The sequence below is a fragment of the Betta splendens genome, chromosome 4 (genome assembly GCF_900634795.4).
Source record: "Betta splendens chromosome 4, fBetSpl5.4, whole genome shotgun sequence".
Lineage (NCBI taxonomy): Eukaryota > Metazoa > Chordata > Actinopteri > Anabantiformes > Osphronemidae > Betta > Betta splendens.
In genome coordinates, this window is record NC_040884.2 from 13,147,302 (window position 1) to 13,163,532 (window position 16,231).

General features: G+C 51.1%; 2 protein-coding genes and 1 long non-coding RNA gene across 13 annotated transcripts in view; 2 read left to right on the plus strand and 1 right to left on the minus strand.

Annotated features, from left to right (window-relative positions):
• Positions 1–460: 460 nt before the first annotated feature.
• Positions 461–3,335, minus strand: LOC114854580 (uncharacterized). Its single transcript, XR_008694340.1, has 2 exons — positions 3,081–3,335; positions 461–2,836 (listed from the first exon to the last, which is right to left on the minus strand). It is a non-coding gene; the product is annotated as an uncharacterized LOC114854580 (long non-coding RNA).
• On the plus strand, positions 911–9,106 carry LOC114854576 (kinesin-1 heavy chain-like). 4 transcript variants are annotated; one of them, XM_029149123.3, is made up of 26 exons: positions 911–1,044; positions 1,766–1,853; positions 1,938–2,011; positions 2,081–2,185; positions 2,264–2,312; positions 2,393–2,448; positions 2,572–2,659; positions 2,952–3,076; positions 3,331–3,435; positions 3,518–3,663; positions 3,729–3,877; positions 4,112–4,311; positions 4,544–4,612; positions 4,818–5,024; positions 5,160–5,303; positions 5,742–5,930; positions 6,051–6,168; positions 6,406–6,461; positions 6,548–6,657; positions 6,827–6,928; positions 6,999–7,059; positions 7,178–7,249; positions 7,714–7,812; positions 7,968–8,181; positions 8,300–8,411; positions 8,560–9,106. In XM_029149123.3, the coding sequence occupies exons 1-26, from the start codon at positions 919–921 to the stop codon at positions 8,564–8,566; spliced, it is 2,871 nt and encodes a 956-aa protein (XP_029004956.1). In that variant the 5' UTR covers positions 911–918; the 3' UTR covers positions 8,567–9,106. The 4 variants fall into 4 exon arrangements, with proteins under 4 accessions (XP_029004956.1, XP_029004954.1, XP_040926554.1 ...); XM_029149121.2 differs by lacking the exon at positions 911–1,044 and having other exon boundaries at positions 1,562–1,853; XM_041070620.1 differs by lacking the exon at positions 911–1,044 and having other exon boundaries at positions 1,562–1,853; positions 5,748–5,930.
• A 1,749-nt stretch (positions 9,107–10,855) lies between these two features.
• Positions 10,856–16,231, plus strand: part of arhgap12b (Rho GTPase activating protein 12b) — a 31,392-nt gene continuing 26,016 nt past the window's right edge. For 5 of the 8 annotated variants that reach the window (XM_029149124.3, XM_041070623.2, XM_029149128.3 and 2 more), the window contains exons 1-2: positions 10,856–11,034; positions 13,567–14,324. In XM_029149124.3, coding sequence (XP_029004957.1) covers positions 13,647–14,324 — 678 coding nt within the window. In that variant the 5' untranslated portion in view covers positions 10,856–11,034; positions 13,567–13,646. Of the gene's footprint in view, positions 11,035–11,337; positions 11,737–12,579; positions 13,437–13,566; positions 14,325–16,231 lie in introns of those variants that run through there. The other 3 variants (XM_029149127.3, XM_029149125.3, XM_041070622.2) reach the window with 3 other exon arrangements.

Here is a 16,231-nt window from a genome sequence, read left to right on the forward strand (position 1 = left end):
TGCCCTCTGCTGGCTCCTCTTAGAACATACAGTTAGTCTTAGCTTGACTTTTTACAGAAAAGCTACATTTGGCTCTAAAGACATGTTGAACATGTTCTGTTTGATTTTCCATACAGAGCAAAAACACGACTGTTGCATTAAGGTCACGTACAATTCACCAATGACCGTCTTAGTGATTATAAACCCTCCTGTTCTTAACATCTGGATGCATTGTGGGTAATGACCTCACATGATCTTAGCTTCTGGGGAGTCGTCTAATATAAGACATATCATGTGATTGAATATGTGTGATTGTTAGTTAAGGGTGACCATTGTCTAAAGGATCATGTTATGTGTGACATGGACCGTGTTCACCTCATCAGTCTGATGTATTTGGAGCCACCATGGGTTAAAGTTCTAAAGTGGGGACAGGCTGTAGGGGGCAAAGAAGCACCAGGTGCTATGAACTCTCACATTCAAATAATGTCACAGTCATTTAATAAATCAGTACAATAATAAAGTGAAAGCTCACTTCTTCTGAGCACATCCTGACACCAACCAACCACTTTCCCATGTGACGCTGTGTTCATATGAGAAGGACTCGGGCTATGTTTCAGACCCTCCCTGCTCTGTCTCTACATCAAAGTCGACCATTCTTCATTTTTTACTTCTACCTCAACTTTTGTTTTGTGCGAGATTCTTTAGTCTTTATTTGCAGAACTTAATTTTTTTAAATATTCTTAATTTTACTTTGAAGACAACGCTCGAGGGCACCAACGCCAACACTTCAATGGAAGTGACTATTCGTTTATTACTGGAGCTCTAACTCTGCTCAGCCACTGCAACGCTGTGAGGCTGTGACCGGAGCTGCAGGACGACCGTCCATCCATCCGCCCGTCTGCTTGTCCCTCCATCCTTCCATCCGTCAGAACCGGGCCGATGGCGGACCCGGCAGAGTGCACCATCAAGGTGGTGTGTCGCTTCAGGCCACTGAACAGCTCGGAGGTGACCCGGGGGGACAAGTACATCCCAAAGTTTCAGGGGGAGGACTGTGTGCAGATCGCGGTGAGTGTGTGACCGGAACCAGAACCAGAACATAGGAGAACAGACGTATTCTAGCCTGTTTTAGTCTAAAGATTCTTCAACAGGAGACAACTGAAAATCCTGCTAACGCAGGACCCATCATAACAACAAACAGTAAATCAGTCCTGGTTAATGTCTCCAGCTCCAGGCGGAAGAACAGCACTAAAAAGCAGAGACCCTTCTGGTGTTAAGGTCTCATAAATGTAAACGAGTGATCAGCATCGGACATTTTCAGGTAACTAACGATAGAGGATGAGGATGATTTAAAATGCCGAGATGGAAAATGGGAGCACACGAAAAGTTGTTTGGGTCACCACCTCCTTCATGTACATGTATCTATAAACGCTGACGCTGAGAAGATGAAGGGCTTCTTTGTTCTCTGGTACCAGCTTCCACTCACACGGTGTTTGATGTGAAGCAGTCGAAGCTTTGGTTCAGGCCTCGGTGCTTAAACTAACAGATACCAGCTCTAATTAATGTTAATAAATGTTAATAAAGTATGGGTTGTATGTGTTTGACTTTCTGTTATGTTCTTCCTCAGCAGACGATGCTCAGTAGTCATGGAAACAACAAAACAGTTCCATCACATGTCCCTAAATCCGGATTTTACACCAAGATCATTTTCTATTCATTGGCAGTGGTTAATAATAGAAGCATTTGTGTGCCGGTGGCGCTAACACGGCCCGCGTGCCTCCGTCCACAGGGGAAGCCGTACTACTTCGACCGCGTGTTCCAGTCCAACACAACTCAGGTGCAGTTCTACAACGCTGTGGCCCAGAAGATCGTCAGAGGTGAGCTGCTCCGCGCGGCCCACGCGGCGTCTGCGCCGGCGCTGCACGTTTAACCCCGTCATGTCTGTGTGTTGCCGAGGGCAGATGTTCTGGAGGGGTACAACGGGACGATATTCGCCTACGGCCAGACCTCCTCTGGCAAAACACACACCATGGAGGTAACACAGCCGCTGCCACGCGTGCACGGAGCGAGACACATGCTGCTTCATTCATATGTCTCTTTACAGGGGAAACTCCATGACCCAGATATGATGGGCATCATTCCCAGGATTGTTCAAGACATCTTCAACTACATTTACTCCATGGACGAGAACCTGGAGTTTCACATCAAAGTATGTTCTGCCTCCTGAAGGCATCATAACACGTCAAGTCAGAGCGTTCAAGTCCTAACATGCGTTTTTGCTTCCCAGGTTTCATACTTTGAAATCTACTTGGATAAAATCAGGGACCTGTTAGACGGTACAGTTCCTGCCTCTATTGTTGTCAGCCAATCAGAGGCTGATGCAAACATCAGAATGACCCTCCGCTTCACTCCACAGTATCGAAGACCAACCTTTCGGTGCACGAGGATAAAAACAGGGTGCCGTACGTCAAGGTGAGGCCGCGGTGTGTTCAGGTGCAGGGCAGTGGCGCGGGAGACGGGGGACGAGCGCCGCGATCCGCAGGGGCGCTGCCGTGGGGCTGCTGAACACAGCCTCTCCTTGTGCTGTGTCCTCAGGGCTGTACCGAGCGCTTCGTCTGCAGCCCCGACGAGGTCATGGACGCCATCGACGAGGGCAAAAACAACAGACACGTGGCCGTCACAAGTGAGTTCCGCACACTGGGAGCTTCAGTGCTGCCGCGTCCCGTGGCTTCGCCCTCGCCGGGTCTCCTGACTGCTCCCACAAGCCGCAGGCGCACGAAGGAGGAAGGTCCAGACGGGCGCGATCAGAAAGCAGCGGCGGCGATGATGTCACCCACCGTTCACGTTCAGTCTACGGAGGCTGTGAAAAGCTTCACCTCAGTTCATGCAATGGCTTGATTCATGTCATTAATCACTGATTTCAAACTAAAACATCTATGTTTGCTCCATGCCTCATGTGTGTGTTTGTGTTCTAGACATGAATGAGCACAGTTCCCGGAGCCACAGCATCTTCCTCATTAACATCAAGCAGGAAAACACCCAGACTGAACAGAAGCTCACTGGGAAACTCTACCTCGTGGATCTGGCTGGAAGTGAAAAGGTACCTCGCTCATCACGCGCGTCCAAACGCACCGGCTGCAAACAGGGGGGGGAACGAGCCAAAGTAAACATCACCGCACGAGGCAGGAAGCGAACACAACACGCTGTGAAGAGCAGGAGGAGGAGACAGGAATAAATTCACAAAGCAGGAAAACACACCGGAAGACTGAGACACGCGTCATTCTATCCATTTTCAGGCCTGAAAGCATCATCACCAATGTCTGAGTCTCTGTGTTGCTGTTTGCTGCTCGACAGGTGGGTAAAACCGGCGCCGAGGGCACGGTGCTGGACGAGGCCAAGATGATCAACAAGTCCCTGTCGTCGCTGGGAAACGTGATCTCGGCCCTGGCAGAGGGTTCGGTGAGACACTGCTGCGCCTGCAAACGGGTCAGCCCTGAGTCGAGTCGAGCCACGAGCTCATCGCTGTGTGTGCGTGTGTCAGGCCTACGTCCCGTACAGAGACAGCAAGATGACCCGCATCCTGCAGGACTCCCTGGGAGGGAACTGTCGCACCACCATGGTCATCTGCTGCTCGCCGTCCTCCTTCAACGACGCCGAGACCAGGTCCACGCTGCTGTTTGGCCAGAGGTACCGCCACGGGAACGGCGCCCCCTGTTGGTGCCGCGTGGCCTCACGGGCTCTCTGTTCCGCAGGGCGAAGACCATCAAGAACACGGTGAGTCTGAACGTGGAGCTGACGGCGGAGCAGTGGAAGATCAAGTGGGAGAAGGAGAAGGAGAGGAACAAGACGCTGAGGAGCACCGTGACCTGGCTGGAGAACGAGCTCAGCCGCTGGAGGAAAGGTGACCTCTGCACGGGCTCTTTGACTCCTGCTGCATTCTGCCTCTGCTCAGATGCAACGACCTGATAATCACAGACGAAATGTTATTGTAATTTACAATCTTTAAATACAACACATGTATTAGTTCTGAATATTTGTGGCCAGTCATAACAAGCTATATTCCACATTAATGTAACTAAAACTCCAGGGTTGCGGATTTGATCGTGATGCGTTCGCTGTCATGCTGCCTCTGCAGGAGAGAGTGTCCCGGTGGAGGAGCAGTTTGACAAGGAGAAGGCCAAAGCAGAGGTCCAGGCCCTGGAAAGCGCCCTGAACAACGATAAGGTAGCGGCCACGGCCGGTGTCGGCACGACGGCTGGAGTCAAACTCACAGACGCTGAGAAGCAGAAGTATGAGTCTGAAATGACCAAACTCTACAAGGAACTGGACGACAAGGTAGAAGGAGGCTCGCTCTGTCTGTCTGTCTGTCTGTCTGTCTGTCTGTCTGTCTGTCTGTCTGTCTGTCGTGGTGACGCCATTGTAGCTCTTGCCACATGTAGTTCCTCTTCTGTCCAGCAGGTGGCGCCAAGGTCACACTGTTCCCTGAATCCGATTGTTGCATGATATGTTCTGATGCATTATATTTTCCCTTCCCTCTCTCCTTCCTCGTTTTCCCACCTTTGTCCAGGACGAGGAGATCAACCAGCAGTCTCAGCTGGCGGAGAAGCTGAAGCAGCAGATGTTGGACCAGGAAGAGGTGACACAATACTGTCTCTCTTCCATCTCGTCCTTAGCATAAAGGCAGATCCATAGTAGCTCTGCAGGAAAGAGCACACGGGCATCAACCAGCACCTGCACACATTTAACACACCATATGTGTTTTGTGCAGAACCAACATTTGTCCCTTTCTCTCGTTCACCTGGACCCTTCCTTTCACCTCCGCTACCTGGCTTCATCCACAGCTGTTGACGTCGTCGCGCCGTGACCACGACACGCTGCAGACAGAGCTGAACCGGCTGCTGGCGGAGAATGAAGCGTCCAAGGAGGAGGTGAAGGAGGTGCTGCAGGCGCTGGAGGAGCTGGCCGTCAACTACGACCAGAAGAGTCAAGAGGTGGAGGACAAGGCCAAAGAGTTCGAGGCGCTCAGCGAGGAGCTCAACGAGAAGTCGGTACTGCAGCTGCTCCAGGCTCTGAGTCCACCGGTGCCGTTCGGTCTCAGCAGGAAATCCGGCCGTTGGCTTTAATCTCACCGCAGCAGGAAACGATCAGAGGTGGTGTTAATGTTGTGCTTCATCTATTACCAGAGCTCCTTGGCCTCCATTGACTCTGAACTGCAGAAGCTGAAGGAGATGACCAACCACCAGAGGAAGAGGGTCACTGAGATGATGTCATCACTGCTTAAAGACCTGGCAGAGATCGGCGTTGCCTTGGGAAGCAGCGACATTAAGGTGACGGCTGTCAGTCAGTGCGGCTGGGCTCAACCTACCCTACCCCCCCCAGTCCAACCCCCCATAGAAAGGATGTCTCCCAGAGCCAGATTCTAGTAATTTGCTGGAAAGTATTAGAAACACGATTATTCACCTGTAAGAAGATTTAGTCTCCGTTTCTGTGGCTTTCAAGAGCGTTGAGTCGTTCTATTTTAAACAGCGCGCCTCGGTAGAAGCGGCAGGTCAAGTATCTCTCGTTAAAACACACAGTACCACTTCGAAAATGGCAACTGCCTCAATCCAGCCCACGCACGAGGCCCGATCTTCACCTCTGAGGAGCAGCCGCGCGCGAATCATAGTCACTCATCAATTAACCTCATCAGGAACAATAAGATCATTGTTATTCAAGTAGCGGTGCAGCTGTTCCCATGCAGAGCCGTTTGTTTTTCCATCCATCAGCAACAGGAGAGCACAGGGCTCATCGATGAAGAGTTCACCGTGGCCCGTCTCTACATCAGCAAGATGAAGTCCGAGGTGAAGACGATGGTGAAGCGCAGCAAACAGCTGGAGAGCACGCAGTCTGAGAACCTCCAGAGGACGGGGGCGATGGAGAGCGAGCTGACGGCCTGCCAGCTCCGCATCTCCCAGGTAACCGCATCTGCCACCGTGGAGACTGTCACCATAGTAACGGAAGCGAGTTGTTACCCACAGATGTCATGGTTTCAACACGCCGATGCAACGTGCTTTTATGTTGCGTGTTGTGTCCAGCATGAGGCTAAAATCAAGTCCCTGACGGACTGCGTCCAGAACGCGGAGCAGAAGAAACGGCAGCTGGAGGAAACCGTGGACTCCCTGAATGAGGAAATAGTCCGAATCAGAGCCCAAGGTGAGCACAGGACCACGCCTGTACAGGAACTTGGTCCACTCACTGAAAACCTGGATCCCTGAGGCCCTTAACACACACACTGACTGCTCTTTGTGGCCTGTTCACTTCTTTTTATGCTACTGTTTCATAGCATTTCACATATACTGTAGCTTTCACTCTCCTAGTGAAGTAAATGTAGTCCAATAATGAACATTTAGTTCAAAGCGCTGATGTCCATGTTTATTTGTCTCTTTCCAGAGAAAGTTAATGCCATGGAGAAAGAGAATGAGATCCAGTCTGCTAATGAAGTGAAGGTGTGTCAGTCATCCTTTGAGTTGTGGACACAGATCACAGATATTTTCTGTATCCAGCATCATCAGCATCTTTTGTGATTCCCCAGGATGCTGTGGAGAAGCAGATCCAGTCTCACAGAGAGGTCCATCAGAGGCAGATCAGCAGCCTGAGGGATGAGCTGGAAAGCAAAGAGAAGCTGATCACTGAGCTGCAGGAGTAAGAACCCCCTCCCAACACACACACACACACACACACACACACACACACACACACACACACACACACACACACACACACACACACACACACACACACACACACACACACACACACCACCACCACCAACACCACCTCCCGCTGAGTGTGACTCGTGCCTTGTGTGCAGTCAGAACCAAGAGATCGTGTTGGAGCAGGAGCGGCTGAGGGTGGAGCACGAGAAGCTGAAAGCCGCCGAGCAGGAGAAGAGCCGCCAGCTGCAGGAGCTCACGTAACTTCCGCCCTCACCACCAACATCTGGCTGTCTGTAACAATAAGGTGCCATCCTTTACATTCCGCAGGGTGCTGCAGGACAGACGCGAGCAAGCCAAGCAGGACCTCAAGGGACTGGAGGAGACTGTGGTCAGTGGTGGCATTGGTTTAAAACTGTCAAGCAGCTAAATAAATGAATAAATGAAGGATTGAATGGGCAAAAGAGGAGGTGACTAACAGCTACACGCCCTTTCTCACCTTCACGCAGGCTCGGGAGCTGCAGACTCTCCACAACCTGAGGAGGCTTTTCGTCCAGGACTTGGCCTCGCGAGTCAAAAAGGTGAGGAGCTGCTGAGCGTGTGCATGTGTGTGACTGAATGTCCCATAGGCCCCGTCTGCATCGTTTACCATGCGATGAGACGACGCTCGGCTGGTGCGCTGGTTTAATTTGCACCGTCATGAAGCTTTAATGAACCCGGGGGAAGATAAGTAGGCCATGCGATTCTTCAAAAGAGCAGCAGTGAATTAGAGAGTCTGCTTAATGACACAAATGAAGGAGGACGCAGACAACCTGCACACGTCCTCAGTCTGCTGCTGTCGGCCTGCTGTAAACATGCCTCAGACTGCAGACCTTCCCTTCAGGCACCAATGGAGAGGATGCTTATGTGTCCACTAAGCTGCCGAACGAATGCAGAGTCAGTGAGTTAGGTTCAGTTTCAGTCGTGTCGCTGTTCATTTACACGAGTTCCTGGTTAAAGGCGCTATTTAAGGCGTGAGTGTTGAGAAGCTGTTGTGTTTGGGCAGAATGGCCGGACGGACGGCGAGGAGGGCAGCACGGCCCAGAAGCAGAAGATCAGCTTCCTGGAGAACAACCTGGAGCAGCTGACCAAGGTCCACAAGCAGGTAGGTGCGAGCGCCCAGCGAGCAGCCTGGCGGTTCGGACCCGCCCGCGGTTCGGACCCGCCCGCGGTTCGGACCCGCCCGCGGTTCGGACCCGCCCGCGGTTCGGACCCGCCCGCGTCCTCACGCTTTGCGCTGCTCTGTTCGCTTGCCTGCAGCTGGTGCGGGACAACGCGGACCTTCGCTGCGAGATCCCTAAGCTGGAGAAGCGGCTGCGGGCCACCGCCGAGCGGGTCATAGGCCTGGAGGCCGCGCTGAAGGAGGCCAAGGAGAGCGCGGCGCGCGAGCGCAACCGCTACCAGCAGGAGGTGGAGCGCATGAAGGACGCGGTCAGGCCCAAAAACATGGGCCGGAGAGCCTCGGCACAGATCGGTGGGTACACGCGTACTCCATGCCTCTGCAAAATAGAACCTCTAGTTTCTGACAATATTTTTTATTGAATGACCTCGTTCCTAAACTGAACCACATCACCTGTCCGGGTCCAACCCAGCTAAGCCCATCAGACCAGGCCAGCTGCCCGGCGCCCCTCTGATCCCCGGCATCAACAGGTCCAACCTGCAGAATAACTCAACTCCTGAAGTCAACGGAGAAGACGACAACAGGCAAGAAAGCGCCCCCCACACACACACACGCACACACACGCACACACACGCACACACACGCACACACACACACACACACACACACACACACACACACACACCACCGTTACCAATGAAAGGCCTTAACCTTCGTCTGTCTTCCCTCCAGCTGCTGAGGATGCGGATTCGCGGCTGAAGCTGAGGCCGAGCCCGAACCACTGCATCACTGGATATAGTTTATATAAATGTGCTCCACTTACACTTACACCATGTCAGACTCGTAGTGAAGTGAGAGTCCTGTTTGCACCAGAACATACTGTGTGTATGAGTATGTACATGTCACAGAAAGACAGACAGACCTTCTCCTGCGCTTTGAGGTATTGTTTCAAAATTGCACTGAATATTAGAGAACATGTTTAACAGTTTAGCTTTGTTCTCAAACAATCACAAGAATAACAAAGTTCCCCATTTGCCACCTTGTGTGTGACTCAAATACAGAGGGTTAAATTCCCCAAGGTGATCAGTAAAGTATCTGTATCTATCTAATCCTCAGGAAGAATTACTGACAGACATTGTGGACCTGTTGGCTCTTTTTTTCCCTCTTCACCTTTTGCCATCATTTGTAATTACTGTAGCTGTAATAGCTCTTATAGGCCTGAGCTGCCTTGATTGTGCCAATAACCAATCTAGCGACTTCAATAAAAACATATTGTGCACTTGTTCTTTTATGGTTGACCGTATGTTATACAGAAATGGGTGACGGAGCTCGGCTGAAGCCAAACTCTAGCTGCAGAGTCAGCACCGCCGTGCAGAGGTCAGCTCGCGAGGAACTGCTGCTTATTCACATGACTGTAATAATCAGTCACATCCACTCAGCTGAATCCAGCCCAGGTGTTCTCACAATGATGCTGTGAACAACAGCGGAGCGGTGGACTACACCTGTAAACATGTGTTTATCTGTCCCACGTCTTCTATGCAAAACGTGACTAACGCCTCAGATTCCTGGAGATGATCTGACCTGGAGCTCACGCCTGTCTTTGACTCATGGTATGAAAAGCAGTGGGAGAAGGAAGACGTGACAATAACAGGCTATTTATACCTGCAGCTGCAGGCGCAAGTTATAGTTCATCATGATTCCTTTTGTTTGCTAAAATATAAATAATGCTGTGTTTATATCCAGGTAAAGGTGGAAATGCTTGAATTTATGAAAGTGAAAAGGATGATCAATAATTGATGTGTACCATTGCAAAGCCATATAGCTTTAATTACGGTACATCCTAAATGATCTTAAATATGTAGAACAGAGATTACTATACTGAAAACTTTAAATTGATGAGTCTAATTCATATTATCATATTTTACTATAACTGGATGATAGAATGATAGATAAATAGAATGATTGGTGATTGTCTTTGCAGTTTATCCGGTTGCACAATTTCTCAAAAAACAGTACGACATTTGGCTCCGCTGTTTGTAGCTAATGTGATTTTTGTTTATTTGACACATTAAACAAAAACGTTCAAGGACCTTCATTTTCATTTTCTATTATTAGTCAGATGTGACGTTTCTTTTAAAAGTAAAGGGAACAATTCTGTGGGAATACGTTTTTTTTAGCAATATTTGACAAAAGAAGATGGTTAGTGGATTCAGTCAAGTGGAATCCGCTCGTGGCGCAGTGCATAACGCAAATGTGGAGCAGCTGCTAGGAAAAGTCTGACCCTGGTTTACTGATCGCTGAGAATAATGTCAGTGCTCCGAATCTGTTTCGCCAAATCAAAGTCTTGCGCAGTAAATCATTCATGATACTGTGATAATGAAACAGCGTAGAGCAGCACGTTTAAACTAGTAAAGGCTAACGTACATTTGCCAGATAATAAAACTACACCGATAGCGCTGTTCCTAAATGAATGTTCCAACCTGCCTTAAACTGGGGGCTGACCCTGAGGAGCCAGGCGACGCAGCCGGAAGGGCCGCGGGGCCTCCGTCCATCACCGGTGACAGACGTCTGTCAGTAATTCCGTGGGAGCGACACACCAGCGACGATCACGGCTAAGAAGGCGGCTGCAAACGGAAGTTACGAAAATAACCTCCAAAGTTAAAGCCATACGCTAATAAACTACACGCGTTACCCTTCGAATAGAAACAATTATTTGATAAAGCTGTCATTAGTTCAGTAAATGATAATAAGGATGTAGTTTGGATGTCCTGTTATTCACTGGCTCCACCTGCATGTTAGCTCAAAGATAAAATATACAATATGATTCTATTGCAAGGCCAAAATACAACATATATAACAATAACATTTTGTTGAAGTTAGCCTACTGGCTCTATGGTTTTGAGAGGCTGCATACTTAATATTTTATAACAAACAGAAAGTATATAATTACACTTTTATACTAACTTGCTTAAATTAAAATAGAGGCTCGTTGACTTTACTCTGAAAGCGTAACCGGATGCGCCTGTCGTGCCGTTAGCCGCGCTGACCTCGCGCAGAGAGGCGGGGGATTGCGAACAGACCGACTGACTGGAGGTCCGCCGCGCACGGGAACCGGAGCAGCCGACACACAAATAGGCTGCGAAAGTTGTTCTCAGTCCTCTGCGGTCGACGCGGCGAGCAGCGACGGACGCCGCCGGGCTTCTACAGGTCGGTAGCGCGCGCTCGTGTGGTCCGACCGGACGGAGGCTATTGGCTTCTGCCTGTTACTTTGTTGCTATGCACGCTGTTGCAGAATGGAGGGCTTGTCCGTGATTCAGCCTGCGGCGCGTTGCTTCGACCGAGGAGCCTCTGGGCAACGTCACGCAACGTCCCCGGGCGTTAACGGCTAGTTTTATGCGGTGAAACCGTTGAGTTATTTCACGTGAAGGCATCACCGTGGCTCGCTGGTGCGTTCGCGTCCCGGGGGGGGGGGGCGGAGGAGCCGCGTCCTGCCCTTCCCTCCCTCGCTCCCGGGAATCCTCGGTCACGTCGAGTCGCAGCTCTTTGTTGTGAACGCACATGGATTAAAGTCCTTTGTGTTGCGTTTGTGCGCCCTCTTGCCGGAGGGTCCCTGCCCCCACTTAGCGACCCCCCCCCCTCTCACGCCTCGCCACCACCTGTCCCCCGGGGCCGCTCGGACCTCCGCGGTTCTGCGGCGAGGCGGCGTGTTTCGGGGGAGAGTCGTGGTTTCAGCCGCGTGGATGGCGCGAGACGCGGCGGCGGCGGCGGCACATGTTGGAGTGGATGCTGCGCGGACACATCTGTGCTGCGTGACGCGCAGGGACAAAGAGTTTCGGCTGCTCTGCAGATGTTTGCGGACAAAAGCGCACGTCGTGACCGGCTACGTGTTTTTTTCCCCAGCTGCGCCAGGTTTGGAGTGATATATGTCGGAGCTCAGCTGGAGCTAATTATACAGAGTCGTAACTAACTTTAGAATCATAGAATAAATGTGGAGAATAAAACGAGGTCTACAGCACGAGCTGATACCAAAAATAGAAACAAGTTAAAGCACCTGGCAACTGACTGGACACAATCTAATAATTACATTATATTGCATTACTTTGAAGGGTCTTGATCCTTATGCACAGGAGCCACCTTTTAAAAGCCTTAGTTCTCATACAGCCATTGACAGACAGACAGTTGAGGTTCTGCTGGCTTGTGTCTGATGAGTAACTTTTAATTTCTAGTTACCTGTGCTTTAGTCACGGCCGTTGGTGACGCTGACTTCCTCCGCCTGGTTTTTAGGGTCTCGTCATTTCCTCTTCTCGATTATTCTGATTATTCTGTGTTTGGGTGTTTGTGATGTCACTCGTGTGTTGGGGGTGTTTGCCCGGCTCTGCGCTGGTATGTGGACATGTTTCCACCACATCCTCACTGTAAGGAGCCTGGGTCGGTGCTCTCATAGATAGTGGCCTTATCTAATGGCCCGACAGCCTGCTGACTGCATCCCTGGCACCTAGTGACGCTGTTACTGTATGTTGTGTCTGTGCGTGTGAGGCACAAATGATACCACACAGCAACGTGTGTGTGTGTGTGTGTGTGTGTGTGTGTGTGTGTGTGTGTGTGTGTGTGTGTGTGTGTGTGTGTGTGTGTGTGTGTGTGTGTGTGTGTGTGTGTGTGTGTGTGTGTGTGTGTGTGTGTTCGCTCGCGTGCAGCCATTCATTCTGGGAGCTTTGGTTTGCTGACATCATTGCTGAAGCTTGTGCTGGGACAGGCTTGAACTGGACTGATGTCAGACGCACACACAAATCTGGAATGATGTAAGATGCTGTGTGTGTGTGTGTGGATCAGACAAATAATTAAGTCGTTAATGAACGTAAAGCTCATTTCACACTGTCCCAGTTATGCTGCGGCTGCTTTGCCGTCGTCCCCCTTTTTTTCTTCCGTCATTCTGAGCTCCGCTTCGTGTGTTTACATGTTTCTCCACTTAAGGATAGATCCTTTATAGACTCAGCAGTGCGTTCTCACACCCCACTAAAAGCACCTGCTTTTACCGCCTCCACTTCCAGAATGTCGGTCTGCAGCGGCTGCTATTTCGGGGAACAAGAAGGGGAATCTGATGTGAGAGGAGCCGTGGCTCCGCAGCAGAGCTGTGGGAGCAGCCCGGGATTTATTTAGGTTAACCGACAAAGAGACGAGTCTGACAGACGGATCAATGACAGGCCTCGTCCTGGAACCAGCCCTGCAGGAACGACGAGGCCCAGCTGTCCTCTGACTCACGCGCTGACTCTGTGAAGATCACCCTGAGCGTTTTATTTAGTTTGTGACTGAGGCTTGCAAACGTGTTGGGTAATGATGTGAAACGACACGGGCTTTATTTTCGGATGCGTTCTGAGGCTGCGTGAGCCCCAGGGGACGCAGGCTCAGCGCGTGGGGTCGCGTCGCGTCGCCGCTGCCTTTAGTGCAGCCGGTGATCAGGTTACCGGGCTGGAGGTGCTGAGCGCTGGTGTTGGTTTCCAGAGCGATCGGCGCCGCCTGTGTTGTGGTTGCCGGTGGTCGGAGGGAGGATTTGTCCCGTTCTCGTGACCCGGCCACAGATTTGGCTCATGTGCCGTGGTGACGCTGGTCAGGTGAGGGATGACGGGCTGGGAGGTTTGTCTGATCAAGTGGAATCATGCTCGTGGGAGAATGCAAATATGTTGTGACTAGAAATGAGCTTGCGACATGAAATGAAATGGCGTGTCTTTGCTTTTTCCCCAGACCAGCCGTCCTACAGAGACATGAGGAGTCCTCCGGGCCTGCGTCGCTGAGTCGGGGTTCGTACGTCAGTTCCAGCAGCCATGGCTGACAGAGAGGGGCTGCCCTTTGCCCCAGGACAGGTGTACATCGAGGTGGAGTACGACTACGACTACAAGGTCAAAGACAAGGTGGTGAGCATCCGTCAGGGAGAGTGCTACGTGCTGGTGAAGAAGACCAACGAGGACTGGTGGCAGGTGAGGAGGGAGGAGGGCACCAAGGCCTTCTACGTGCCGGCTCAGTACGTCAGGGAGGTTCGCCGGGCCCTCCTGCCCCCCCAGAAGCCCACGCTGAGGGCCAAGCCCACCGTTCTGGATATTTGCCGGGCCTCCGATGAAAACCTGAACAGACCTCAGCCGGAGATGTCCAGCTTTGGGCGGCCGTCGCCGTCGTCCACGCCGTCGCCGTCCTCTGACCGCGTCACGCCGCCGGTTCTAGCCAAGGACTCCAACCAGAACCCGGGGAGCCCCAACCACTGCAAGGTTGTAGCCGAGCTGGTGCTTTTCCACAACAACAACAACCACCACCATGCGAACAACTCCACGTTGCCTCGGACACGGGCGGACTCGCCCCCGGACCTGGTGTGCGGCAGCCACAGCAAGAGTCCGGACAGCGACAAGACGTCCCCGGGCGGCGAGCTGCCAGGAGACGCGCCGGGCAAACGCCGCAACGACTCTGAGTCTGGGGATGAGCTGAGCAGCAGCTCCACAGAACACATGCAGGTAAGGAGCTACGTCACCTGCAGGACCTGCACTTGGGTTTTGTTCTGTTCTTGGTTCTCTTATTCTCCCAGATGTATTGAGCTTCTTGTCTCTTCCTCTGTGGTCCAGTCACATTCTTGCATGTGGGATCCTCAGTCAGTCAGTTTTGTACTTCTGATGACAGCATCTACAGTTGCAGGTGCCTAATATTAAGAAAACCTTTATTTGTCCTGCAGTGGAGACATTGCATTGTACTGTTGTCTTTTTGGACTTGGTTTGAGTCTTCAGGTGCATTTAATACAAGGAAAGTATAGACTCACCCACTGGTCATGTTTGTTTGTTGTCCTGCTTATTCTTTTCTAATACTGGAGGCACATTGTGTCTGTGAGGGGCTTGTTTTTGATGGTAACTTCCTAATGTGTTGGGATAAAAACAGACATTTAGTTTCCTTTTTGAAGACAATGGGTGGCGGCTGCAGGGTCGGGGCCTGTCCTCCCCCGTCTGCAGTAGAAGGAGGCAGCGCTGCATTCACTTTTGGGGGTGGCTGTTCCTAGGCTGGGGCAGCTTGTTTTGAAAGCTCCATGTGCTGCCAGTGCTCTTTGTTCCACAAGCTGCAGCAGCCTCCTCCACCGTGGAGCAAACAAAGAGACGCAGGCTTGAATAGAAACTAGGTCATATCTGCGAGGATCAATCTGTAGCCCCACTCGCCGTGGGGACCACTGTGCGACAGCCATGATGGGCCACATGCAGGTTAGGAAAGTGTGAATGGAAACGCAGCGCTCACAGCCCCAGAGCCCAACACGGACGACAGCCAACATGACTCACAATCCCATCAAGGCCTGAAAAAGTTTGTTTCTACCTTAATGAGCTTTTTTTTTTATTTCTTGTCAGATCATAGCCAAATAAATACATTTCACTCTCAGCCGTTTCATTTGCACAGACAGCTCCTTGGATGCTGCAGTGGTCCTGGAAGCTCGTTGGGGCAGGTGGACCCTCCTCCCTCGCCCTTTGGCCAAACCAGCTAAACTGTCAGCACTACAAACGGCCCACAGTTCTTTCATCTCCGCTGCTTCCTGTCATAGCAAAGTGCTGCAGGAGAGAGGGTGACATAGTTTAATGATGCAGTCGGCCAGTGTTAATGTTACACTATCAGTGAAAGATACACAAGACTATAACATGTAGACTGTGCAGTTGTGCTAAATTGCCATCTTAAATGCAACCTTGAACCTGACCTGACACAGAAACTCTGTATGTGATGGAGTTGGTCTGGATCTCAGGATACAGTGATTTGTACCATCAGGAAATCTAGATTTAATACACCTCCAGCATCAAATCCAGATTCACGAGAAAGGGAACGTTCTGAATGAAAACCCGGGGAATATGGGGCCTCCTCCCGCCAATGCTGACTGTGAAGAACAGGAGGAGCTGCTGCGTGAATCAGCGGAGGCTTGGGGAAGGATCTGTTGCCAGCATGCTTCCACTTGGTGCCAGCTGCCACCTCTGTCTCCTTAGAGCCGAGCACTAGGTTACTCTCCGTTCTAACCATATCCAAGTTGCTTATCTCTGGGGCTCTGGTAGCTGCAGAAGCACGTCAGCATCATGAAGGATGGTAGTAGCCACACACGCACTTTGTGGCCGTTCCCCAAATCCTATTTAGTGTCAGACCCCGACCCATCGTCTGCCTTCTCTGAAAGCACAGCTATGCTCTTAAGGGATTGGCACAGTAAACCTCTTTTCCTCACGTCCCAGGAACCTGACAGCACAATGGTGTTTGTTTTCCTCAGGGGCAGTGACACACACGACTTAAAGCCTGGCCTCCACCTAAACGTGTTGGGTTCCTCCAGGCTTTCTGTTCTTCAGATGCTGCCTGTTGCCTTTTTTTAAACCTCAACAGAAAAAAAAAACGCAGCCACACAATCTCTGTGACC